The sequence below is a fragment of the Apaloderma vittatum genome, unplaced genomic scaffold (assembly GCF_000703405.1).
Source record: "Apaloderma vittatum isolate BGI_N311 unplaced genomic scaffold, ASM70340v1 scaffold1316, whole genome shotgun sequence".
NCBI classification, from domain to species: domain Eukaryota; kingdom Metazoa; phylum Chordata; class Aves; order Trogoniformes; family Trogonidae; genus Apaloderma; species Apaloderma vittatum.
The window spans coordinates 128515-141110 of record NW_009721031.1 but is presented as its reverse complement, the minus strand read 5'-3'; the positions used below and the strand labels follow the sequence as shown (position 1 = coordinate 141110).

At 42.4% G+C, this 12596-nt stretch overlaps 1 protein-coding gene across 1 annotated transcript in view; it reads right to left on the bottom strand.

Annotated features, from left to right (window-relative positions):
* MAGI1 (membrane associated guanylate kinase, WW and PDZ domain containing 1) overlaps positions 1-12596 on the bottom strand; it is a gene marked incomplete at its 3' end in the record, with an annotated part of 88430 nt that overhangs the window by 14989 nt on the left and 60845 nt on the right. Inside the window, 5 exon segments of the mRNA XM_009871194.1 lie at positions 1-113; positions 3344-3536; positions 4494-4585; positions 6860-6865; positions 7262-7339. Coding sequence (XP_009869496.1) covers positions 1-113; positions 3344-3536; positions 4494-4585; positions 6860-6865; positions 7262-7339 — 482 coding nt within the window.

Genomic DNA, 12596 nt, shown 5'->3' with positions numbered 1-12596 from the left:
GAGGGAGTTCTGGCTGCCCTGCGGCGTTCGCTTCTCCTCCGTCAGCGAGGCTGGCTGGTTGCTGCTGTGGTGGGAAGAGGCTGGGGATGGGACTTCATTCTCTGCCTTGGGAACTGAGAGGGAATTAAAAAAAAAGAAATAATAAAAATAATAATAGTAATAAAGACTGAGCAGGCTGCCCCGTTTAGTGCTTGAAAAGTGCTGTCCGCTGAATCACAGAATCACAGAACAATTCAGGTTGGAAAAGACTCTTGGGATCATCAAGTTCAACCATTGACCCTACACTACAAGGTCACCCCTAAACCATCTCACCCAACACCACATCTAAACGACACTTGAACACATCCAGGGATGGCGACTCAACCCCCTCCCTAGGCAGTCTGTTCCAGTGTCTGACCACTCTTTCCATGCAGAATTTCTTCCTAATGTCCAGCCTAAACCTGCCCTGTTTCGACTTGCAACCATTCCCCCTGGTTCTGTCCCTAATGACCTGTGAGAAGAGACCAGCACCAACCTCTCTACAATGTCCTTTCAAGTAACTGTAGAGCATGATGAGATCACGATGAGAAGAAGGTTAAAAAAAAAGAAGAAAGAATTAAAAAAAAAAAAAAAGGAAAATTACTTGTTTTAATCTATAAATCATGGCAATAATGACCAAGGGCTCTCTCTCTCTTTTTGGATGTCACCACCAACTTCTCTGTTCGGTGATGGCACTGACCACACTTGCTCATCCTCTGCAGTGTATGGTCATGCAGCCCAAGGCGTTTGCTGCTAAACTGCAGCAGCAGTATGGTGAAACCAGTGCAGTGCTGTGCACTTGGATGCTCTGTGGCATTTTAAACTTGGATTACATCAGTCCAGAGGTGCCTACTTTTGGTATCACATCCCCACGTCAGTTATCTATGTGCAACCATTTATATGTGCACAAGCCAGGAGGAGAGAGAAAATAATATCAAATAACCTTCACTCAACACCTGTGTACTTTATTATTCATTGCTATCGGTTGGGTCGCACTGATTGCCTTTGATTAATGTGATCTCAAGCAATAATAACCACCCAGACTAAAGCAAAGCAACTTGTGAACCAAGCTTTTCTGGATGGAAGAACCAGCGACTATCATCTGGCACAGCTGTGGGGGGAAAACATTGAATGTTATTAATAATAAACAAGTGTTTTAACAGCAAGTCAAGTTAGAAACGGTGTAAGTTTAAAATCTAATCAGCTACCACAAGGCTTGAAGAAATGGGAAAAAAATCGCCTAGTCCACATTCTGCTCGAGTCAGGACCAACTATACTTCCTGGCAGCCCTGACAGATGTTTGTCTAATCAGCTGTTAAATATCTCTCCAGGCAATCTATTGGTTGCAATATCTAACTTAAATCTTCCCTGCTGCAACATAAGGCTATTATTTCTAGTTCTATCTAGCAGGCATATGGAGAATATATTATTCCCTTCCTGTTTGCAGCAGCCTCTTATAGTCTTGGGGAGTTTAACACCTCCTCCCCCTTCTCTGCTTTAGGCTAAACAATCCCAATTTGTTCAATATTTCATTGCAGAGCATGTTTTCTAGAGCTCTCCTTATTCTCACTGGTCCCCTGGACTCCCTCCAGTTGGGCTCATTCCAACTCAAACATGTCTTTCTTGAAGTGCTGGACCATATTGCAGCTAAGCCATCGTCTGCTGGGAAATCAGGAGAATTCCCCCCTGCCTACATCCCAGCACAGTGTTTTTCTTCACCTGAGCCAACCTCAGGTTACAGCTTGTGGCCCACAACAGCTTTCACTTCTTGTTACTCAGCCAGTTCTCCACAGTCCATTTGCACCGCTGAGAGCAGCGTATTGTACTTGTCTCTACTGAATGGCTGCCTCCACTAATCAGGTCACTTGTCCAATTGGGTGAAGCAAAATTAAGTTGAAGATCTTAAAAGCAACAACAACAAAAAAATGGATGCTGAACAAAATCTAAACCTGTAAACCCACGATCCAAAGAAAAAGAACTTTAAAATATTCTTGGACAGAAGTATCTGTCTGCACATGCATACTCGAACTACGTACTAAATATATTGTATTCTATATGGTAAGAATACAGGAATATAAACCTTTCCCCGTATGAATCTCAAGACAGGAAGAATAAGGGACTAAAATTCAGCAAGAAGCTGCTCTACAGAGTTATGCCAGAATTTAAAAGCCTGCAAATATAAGGTGCAAGAAGGGATCCTGAATAATTTATCCTAGAGTAAGTGTCCACATTTGAAATGATTCAGAAATAGCTCAGTCTGGAGTAACAAGCCCCTGAGTCAAATATCAAGAGATTTCTCACGCATCTAAATCTTTTATAGCCATTTCCAGCCTAGAGGCTGTAAAATTCGATAAAAAATCTATGCACAAAAACAATACCAAAATTCAGCTGCCCTTCCCTTTCCTCTCAAAGCTCATCTCCTAAAGCTCCTCTCACACTGGCAGTCCTTTGTCAGCAAGGAGAGAGAAGCTATTAGTGGAGAGATATAACGTGGCATTTAATCCACAACGGGAAGAAGGAAAGAAATGAGAAGCAAACACGCATTTCATATTGTGTGGAAGGAATTCAGCCCTGGATATGAATACAAAGCTATTTTAGAGGTACTGTTCTAGTCCTAACTTCTACTGCGGGCCTAATTTTCAATCTAAATGTTATTTTGATGCTCTTTAAGATGAAAGTATAACACTGCCTATTTTTCTGTCGACACCTAAACTTGAAAAGCTATATATTATCTTCTACTCTTTTCAATAAGTGAGCTAAACCAAACCCCACACTTGAGCTCCCTAAAGGGCCTCACAAGAAGAGGCCACACCCCAATGTTACTCTCTAACATTAAGCATAAGGTGGCATGTCATTTAGAAAGCTCACGCTCCTCTCTCTGCTATCAGGACATTTTTCTGTCACTAATCCGGGTGCCACCATGAAGGGTCACTTCTCGCTGCATCTTTGCCTTTCTGCCAGCTTCTTTTTTGTCCATCTAGACCATTTGGGAAACGAATAGAGAACTCAAATCAGGCTGGCGTTTGTTGCCACCTAAGTCAAACCGAAAAAATTATGTCGCAACTGGACAGTTCCCCATTTTATCAGAAACTTTCATGAAGGCTGAGAAAGCCAACTGGGATGGAGAGAATCTTAACTGGAAACAAAATATTTGAAAAGTAATTGCTCAAGAACAAAAAATAGGCAAAAGAGGAAGAATAACACCACATCCCCTGAGTTTTCCCAGGATTACAAGGAGGAGCTTTTTTTTCCCCTTTAAACCATTTGCTGAACAGATGGAGCCTGGCAAGAAAATTTACTCCTGCAGAGCAACGCTGCAGCCTACCTGTGTAAACCACTTTGCGTCTGACGGTCAAATTGACATGACCTTGCTTGGCTGCCTGTTGCATAAGCTGGACAACAAGCTGGTGTGATTTCCCCACAACAGGCGTCCCATCCACGCAGATCAGTTCATCACCTGATCGCAGGCGGCCGTCAGCATCAGCAGCACCCAGCGGTACAATGTGACCGATGTAAATCTGATGAAGTTGCACAAACGGGAGAAAGGAAAGAAGGAAATAAAAAGAGAAAGTGAGAGAAAGACAGGAAAAAAACCCCAGAGATAAATGAAAACTAGCTCAACAGTCAGCTGGAAGCAAGGGGCATTGGTAGCTGGATCCAGTTTAGCAGGGACAAGAAATTGTTGACAAATGTCTGCTGGTCAGGAAAGTCGCTCCTGTGAAAGCAGCTCCATGCGAATGTAGTCACATCATGAAATTGTAATAAATTGACAACTTGTTTCTTTAGGTGGTCCGTTCACTCTAATGACAGATAGCCTTGGGAAATGTCTTCAACCAGGCAGTGACCAGGGATGAAGACGGTTAAAAGCACTGAGGGTTCTGTCAGGGAAGCTGAGATTGAGTTATCCTTCCAGTTGCCCGTAGGGTTTACAAGCTCTGTAGCACTCTGCTGTCCACCAACTCAGTCTTGGTTTATCTTCGGTGAGTTCTGTGGAATAACTCTACCACGAGAGGTATTCATGGCCTCTTTTTGCATAAACGAGTGAAATAATTTTGGCAGGGAAATACGTGGAAATTCATGCCGCCACCATTTAGCTTGGACCCGTGCAGCACATGAAATGGTCACTTCCATAGGCACTGGATTTACGGTAAAGAAGTTAACTCAAAGAGAGAACTGAGCAAATAGAAAACCTGACACTTCTTGCAAACCTGACCAGGACATCCTCAGGGTCCAGGCCATTTCACATCTGTGTTTTCATATAGGTGATCACAGAATCACAGAACCCATTTTAATTACAGGAGTCTTGGTTTAGTTTTTGGAGGGAGGGTGGGGAGGAGCTGGGGGATGTACATTCATAGCCCACTATTTATTTTAATACAGATGCTACAGCACGGTTCTGCATGTCTGTGCATGTGACTGCTGTTATTCTGGGAGATGTCACAAGTTGAAACATGACCACTTCTAGATATACTCACAGGTTCTCCAGGCTCATTTCCACCTAGAATCCTAAATCCAAAACCAGTTTCCTTCCTCCATAGAAAGATATCCTGCTCTTGGTAATCTGGAACTGAAGGGAAAGAAGCAAAACTGTAATTTTTAATCAAAACCTCATACCTTTATACCCCAATCAGGACTACTCTGATGAACGCGGAAAGCTACGTGCTGCCCAATTTTACTCCTTAAATGATGAAGCCGTGAATTTTTAGACATAATTAAGGACATTTGTACTATAGTTTTAAATACTAAAGGATTGTTATTTAAATCATTACTAGAAATTACACGGTGGTTTCTACTTTTTAGATATCTAATTGGGACTTGCCACTTGTTTATCAGTGTAATATTTTCTTCCATCAATATTAGCATCATTACCCAGTGAAAGAGCCTCTTCCAAATCATCAATAAATAAATACGTACAACAGAGAATTACTCTGCCAGAAACAATACAGCTGCCTATGCTTTCATGGGAGACAAAAGAGCCACTTGTTATGACTTCTACTGTTTAATTAACTTTCACAAGCGTAGTTTGCTATCTGTCTACCAACACAGCTTTAAATAACTATGGGACAGATCCCCAGTTGGTGTAAAAGAGAAGGGCTCCACTGAAAACAAGGCAGCTCTCCTGACTCTCAGAGTTCCTATTCGGGCTCTGTAAAGCCACTGAACAGATGAAACCAGCTGAAAACATAAAAAAGCCCAGCCTTACCTACTCATTAGTATGGAACACCAGCAAGGTTTTTGCGATGAATATTACATACAGTGAAGTACTAACCTTGAAGTGCGGTTGAACAGTAATGTTTTATATTAACTTATTCATGCTTGCTTTCATCCCTTTTTTAAAAATGCAAAATTAATTGCTAACACTAAATCATATCAGAAGACAACTTCAGGTTCATTTAATATTTATTGGTTAGTATCTGTAACACTGACTAATTTTGTAATGATCCCCTCCCAAAATTTGTAAGTAATGATAAAAAAAGTTGTTCCATTACAAGTCATCTTCCTATATCTTTCACAAAGAAACCAAAGTATATTGTTCAGGAATGCAATTTAAGTAAGTGCATACTCAGATAGGGGGTGCAACACGTTTAATGAAACTTTATCTAGTATTCCGTATCTACGAGCAGATAAACTGATTGTTTTCTGTTGGCTTCAGTGAGTGTCAGGTTGGGCCATAACTGCATTTTACACTCTCAGTGTCTGTGGTGCAAAGGTTTGGGTCTAGTCATGAAGTGCTTTTCAGTGTTGGGACTTTGGGTTAGCTCTGACATTCTCCCTTCAATGACTAAACAGGTTTAAGATATTAAATTTAGGACCTGGGAATATTGAAAATTAAAACAACAGGTGAGAACTAGGGCACAGATGTCTGCTTTGACATTTTCATTCAAACCGGTGTTTATATATAATATTTTCCTATTTTAATTACCTGCGGTTATAAACTAAGCTTAAGACCCGTGGCACATGACCTTACTGAACTAGGGGCTATTTCTTCTCCAGACACAAATATAGAATAATCAGGGGATGAACATGCTGGAAGCCTGCGTGGTTCATCTGTTGAGGTGAGCCGGCTGAAGGCAGCTCGTCCCCATACAGACACGCGGCAGAACTTCGACAATGAACTAATTAATGCTCGTCACTGCCTCGAGTGAGGGGGAGCGCGAAGAGCGGACACATTCGGAAGCGTCTCTCCAGCATTTCACAGGCTTTTTTTGGCAAAGGCTGGCCCTGACCAATTAATAGTGTGTGTTGGATCTGTCAGAGGCGAAATGGCTTCTGCAGAGAGCTTCGGCGTGGGCCTGTTGCCTCAGCATCTCTCAACACCTTCCCATTTGTCAACTCTCCAGTATCACTGAATGATGCCTTATGTTCCTGGTTCGGGTACCAGACAGCCAATTAACAGCCGCTGGGGATACCAGCAAGCCAGGGGTAATGCCGGCATCAAACCAAAGCAACCAAAAAAGACAAGCCTGAACCCAAAGAAGCAAGTTCATTCAGATAACGCTCCTTCCTCTGGAAGGACTACAGAAGGGTGAAACACAGATAGCACAAACATACAGACAACACACACACAGCAAGAGTACAAACCAAACACAACTCCTTTTACCACTTTTTTGCATCAGCTCTTGACACAGTCCCCAAAACCCCATCGATGGCTGGGCTTCCATACAGCTGAGGTGGGGCACCAAGGCTTCTCCACACCAGAGAATTACTTTAGGTTCTCCAGCATTTGGCAGCGCCTCAGAGAAGCCACTTTTTATGGGAAAAGTTTGTGGTGCTGCTGCAACTTCATTGACAACAAATGAAAAACTGTCTCCCCAGGAGTCACTCATCGTTATCTTTGCGCCCTGACCTGGTCTTAGGCATGCCTGACTCCTTACTGAAGAAAACCACGTACGTAGCCCAAATGGGTAAAACTTGCCAGTCTGCTTGTCCTGAACCAAACCAGACCATTCGGAGAACATCGCAAAAGTGGTAAGAAGAGTTCTGCTGGGGCCATGAGGAGGAATGGAAGGAGAGGCGAGTGCCTGTCGATGAGCCATGTGGGCAAAACTCACAAACGGAACGGGACCACGATACCCCTGCCCCCTACGGAATCCGCCGCTAGCCAGTACACAGCCAAGCAAGGGCTTTGCACCTTCGTGGCTAACCTGGGCGTACGGCCCTGCCAGACTCCCTTGGTGATGAAGAGTCCCCGCCCCAGAACAAGACAGCACAAGACACAGATACATTCTCGGCACAGTCTTACATTCTCCAAAACTCGTGGAATTGATTTCTCTCTCTCTCTCACCCTTGCTCAGTCCAGTTGCAGGCGAAGGTGACATAGCTGTAATATTAATTTTACAATTTTGCAAAGCTTAATGTATCTGCTTTCTTGTTAGTTCATTTAATTAATTTTGACTGTATGGATCATGTTAGGCTTTCATGCATAAATTGCTAAGGTTATAGCTACTATGGATTATGACATACTAACTTCTACATCTATTTGCACATGCCAGTGTACATATGGATATATAATACAAGATACATATGAATTTCTATATTTATGCACATGCATGCAGGTATATTTGAAGAACTCTTTTTTTCTCCTCAGAGGAAGAATCTCTTAAGAGAACACTTTAAAACCACTTTTCTACAAAAAAAAAGTCCACCATCATGACACAGTGAATCTTCCAAATGGAAATATCTTTTCCTAACATTGAAAGAAGTCCTAAATACATGGTGATGAACAATGAACACAGTGCTTAATTAGAGGTCATTTTAATCAAACTTTCTTACACAAACTGTAACAGTTATCTTACACGTAATCTATAAAAATTCTGCTCAGTGTGATACCAGTTTCAACAAAAGATGGATTCAAAAACAATCAGTACAAGCTTGCTTTAGCAACTAGCTCATTTGAGGCAGAAGCACTTTCAGTGACTAATAGCTTGGCAAAGTAAAAAAAATTCAGGGCCCAGATTTAGCAAAGTACGTAAGGACAAGTCTGAAATTAAGAGTGAATAGTCTCACTGAAGCTGACGGAGAGTTTCAATGTTGAAAAGTCCTGTGATTTAGCCACAAACATAATGAGATTCTGTACTTGCAGGAAAGCCCTGTTTTCTAAACTGTCCTGCCACAAGAGAATTACAGGTTTTCTGCCTTTTCCTTTTAATCAGTCCTTCTGGTGGCATAGGAAGTTTTTGAAAGGTGGTTTCGATGTCTCCTTGACAAGATGACCAAGTTCTGCCACAGGGGTTTGGGCAAGGCGTGATGATGATGCCTCGACTGAGCCATGGACCACCAGGCTGGTGCCAGACAAACACCAGCAAAACCTGTCCAAGACCCAACTTGCTGCAACTACCACGGTTCTTTTTTTCGCAAAGACATTCTCCTAGGGCACATCTGTGTGCCCAAACGTACAACCGCAGCTGTTTTGTCTCCTTCTAACATGAAAAAGGACATAACCCTACCAAGGGTGTTGGCTATCTATCATCTTTAAAGTCAGCCTAATCACAAGGTGGCTCCAAGTCCCTGAAAGTATTTTTCTTTTCTATTTTAGGGAGAAAGTACCTAATGTTTGGTATCTTTGTGCAAATATTTTTATTTCTATGCGATTGCTAGTGAGTAAATGCTCCACATTGAAGTCAAGACTTGTTTGTATTATTTTAATTAGATCTGGGGAGAGAAAATCCTACCAAATAAATTATGTGCCTGAAAACAAAATTCAAATATTAATGATAACTTAGAATATTTTTAAAAGCTTTAAAAATTATCTACCTTGTTCTGCTTTACTTTTAATTAAATGCTTAAGCCCTTCAAAGGGATTCATTAACACATCTGCAATTCAGATTAATTCATTTTGTCACTGCTGTTTTGACAGATGGCCATATGTAGGATACGGTATTTTGCAAAGCAATCAGGCCACATGAGAAAAATTTGACAACAGATTGCGTTAATCTTTAAGGAAGTTTAATAATACATGGAAAAATAAAAAGCATTATTATAAAAATATATTTTCAATAAAATGGTGCGAGATTTCAGAATTGCAGTTCTCTGCTAAACTATCCGATTGCTGTTTCTCTCACCGAGTGCTCTTCACATATGTCATTCCTGGAGCTTGGCACTGCTTCAGTTTTTAAACCTTAAGGGTTTGTCCTTCTCTCTGATTCACGTACACAACTCCCACTAGCAGCAATGAGTTACCCATAAAGAGGAGCTCAGGCAGCTAAAACTTAGCATCCGCAATGAGCGCATTTGTTATCGCCAGCAAACGATCTGTTTTCAGATTCACTTAACACAAAGCCGGCTATTCTCAAAAGTCTTAATCCAGCAAAGACTTGCGACTCTGGGCCAGATTGCAGCAGAGCATTTGAGCTCAGCCTCAGCATTAAGGCACCCAAGTTGGTTTGGGTTTATAGCTTGAAAATAAGCTTTGTTGGACAGGAGCCCAGGCACTCAGCACCTTGCAGACCCAATCCCCTTGCCCAGGGGAGCTGCACATGAAGGAACTTTAGCCCTCATTTGTTGAATAAAGTTGCAGTTCTCATCTGTTGCCACTCAACCTGAGTCCAGACACAGTTATGGAGCCATTGCTTAGTTTTGCATTATTAATTCTAGCTTAATTTTCTTCTCTTTTTTCACTTCCTTCCCTAAACAAGCAACGCCTGTGGCTCTCCTCCGTGTAACGAGACTACTTCCTGATACTAAGATGCATTGGGTAAATATAAAAAATCGATGCTTTTACAAAATTATGGGTTATCTGGTGCTTTTGAACTAAATTCTGCTCTACCGATAGCTTCAGTGCGACAAGTCACATAAGTCAAATATAAGTGTGTTTTATAAGTACTGGTCCAAAGAATACTCAAAGAAAGAACACATTTCACCAATTCTTAAAAATTAAAGTGTTGCCCGCGTGTCTTCCACGTCTACATTATTATTGTTAATGGTAATAACAGTGGGATGCACTCCCAGTGAAAAAGGCAGTAGGTGGTCATTATAGATTCAGTACTTAGAAACATCCTGGATACGATTTAATCATATACTGAATAAAACCTCTTTATATCATTATTTTTAGATTAAAAAAAAATCTGTCTGGGCTGGGGCTAATGAATTCATCTTTTTGTGCCAACTGCACTTGAAAAATTGCACTATGTTCTCTTTATACTCAACAATTTCATAAATGGGACGGAATAAAACACTTATGATGATCTAATGCTCTAAAATTCTGCCTTTTTAAACTTCGTCATATGGCTCAGCACAAAGGGTTGTTGCCGTTTCTCAGTCCACTTGTTGGGGATTCAAAAACCTGCGTCTCAAAGGAACGTTTTATAATCTTTGTGGGGTTTATTAAAATTTAAGGCCATGAATCAACAAAGAGCAGGCCCTGGCCTGAACCAGAGGGAGAAGTGAGCTGGGCTCCTTGGCCATTGGGTCTTCTAGGACCCACCAAAAGCTCCAGTCACTGGACACATCAGCCAATCTCAGCAGTGGCACTAAGGTGGCATCCTCCTGCTGTTAGATAATCATTTTGTTCTGCTCACACCTTCACCAGAAGAATGCAGAGAGTCACACCTGGCACCCAAGGCTATGGATGTCACGGGAGAGGATCTCTCTCCAAGCCAAAGAGAATGGGTGCTCAAGTAAAGAAGAAAGCAATGGTAGGACTATCACCACCACCCAAAGAAGGCACTGGAGTTAAGTAGAACTGAAGCTGGGTAAAAACATGAAAAGCACATGTGGAGCTCACAGGAAAACTAGAGGTGGAGGAAATGGTTTCTCCCATCCCACAGTCTATGGTGCTCTACATCAACATGGCTCCCTACAAGCAGTCCAAGAGCCACCCAGCTGGTGCTTGGGCAACACCGGGAAGCGAGTCTCAAAGGGATGATCGTGCTCATAATAGCACATGCTCATAATAGCTGCCAAATGCCCACTTTTCATGCAGACCAAACACAGAGGCTCACCCCAAGCCTCCTGGGCAGAAGAGGTGCTGGGTTTCAGCTGTAAACCACAGTTTCCATCTAGGAGACTGGTGATGGCTTGATGAGGGAGGAAGAAGGAGCTGACCACTGACCTCTAAATAAAACCATCGCTTTGGGGTCAGACTGCAACTGGAGATACAGCATGTCCAACTGCCTCTTTCACTTGGGCTACATCTTTCTTGGGTTTCTTGACCTTTCATTAGGCACAGTAAAGTCATGTCACCAGGCGAGAGTGCAGGTTAATCCCTAGGGAACGTGTTTCACTCCATCTTAGGTTTGGAAATAGGCTCTTGGACACTTCTGGTGGCATGTGCTTACAAAGAGACATGACCATATCCACATTCCCTCTATCTATGAAACCAAGAAATCTTAAAAAATGTCTTCCTGGGAAGGAAATGGCAACAGGACAAAAAGGTGGCAGAAATGCACTGACATTCAAACACATAGGTCTCATTTGGTAGAAGAAGCAAGAGATAAGGCTGGAAGCTATGGAAGAAGACCAATCCCACTATAGAGATGCTGGACCACAGGAAGGTGAGACAGGGAGGCTGAAAGGGTGCAGTAGATCCCATTCTAGAAGAAGGCCCAAGCAGAGAGGATTATGGCACAGGGAGAGATGGTGTGGGAAACCAGCAGGTCAAGAGACAGCGAGAAATCCTCTGGAAGGTCTGTAATTGCAGACAAAGACAAAATCTCTACAGGATACTTGCAGACATTGAGGAAAGAGGATTTAGCACATGGTGTTGGAGGTGGACACAGACGGGCGACTGCCTGCCTGCACTTCAGGATTTCTCTGGCTCAGCCTCGAGTTTTATCAGGAAAGACAGGCAGGAGTTAAGGCTGCTGAGCTGATACTAACGACTAATTAGTATGAGTTAAACAGTTAATTAGAAATTAGCTAAGTAGCTGCAGAGGATCAGAGGCAATGCCAGCACAGCACCTCAGCAACCACATGAGATAAGCAGGGGCAACACCAGCACCATGGGACAACCTCAGCCTTGTCCATCCAGGCAGGAGAAGGATGAGCTCTGCCCACAGCTCCGCAAAGCTGACAAGTCACTGTCCCTCAGCTCTTGCCCCTTTTTCCGACTTCAACAAGATGCACGTGCAAGTTCCACCTCTGCACTTCTCCCTAGATCAGTACGACCTGATCCACAGGGTGAGTGTGCTTAATCCCTGGGAAGCTGAGACACCTACAAGCTGCATTGCTGACACATTCAATCCAAAGAGATGCATCTTCAGCCAAGAAACTGTGACTCATGATTTAATTTTTCCAGGACGTAAGATTTCAAAGTGATTCATTCGGTCCGAAAAAAACCAGCCCTACCATTTTTCATTCGGGGTTAACGTTCATTTCATACTGGTTTTACCAATTTCCAGTTAGCACAATAAAATCAAACTCAGGGTGATGCTCTTACAGCACAAAGACTTCGAAGCTCCCTTTTCCATAACAAAAGTAACTACTGCTTTTGCAAATGAACCTAATACTCTCTTTCTTTAAGAAGCTTTTACAGATTCCATCATCTTCAGCGTGCAATTAAAGCAAAGCCAGAGTGTTTACTTTGTTTGCAGAGAAGAAACTGATTGAAACCGTATTTATAGTCTTTGAGTAGAGTCAAA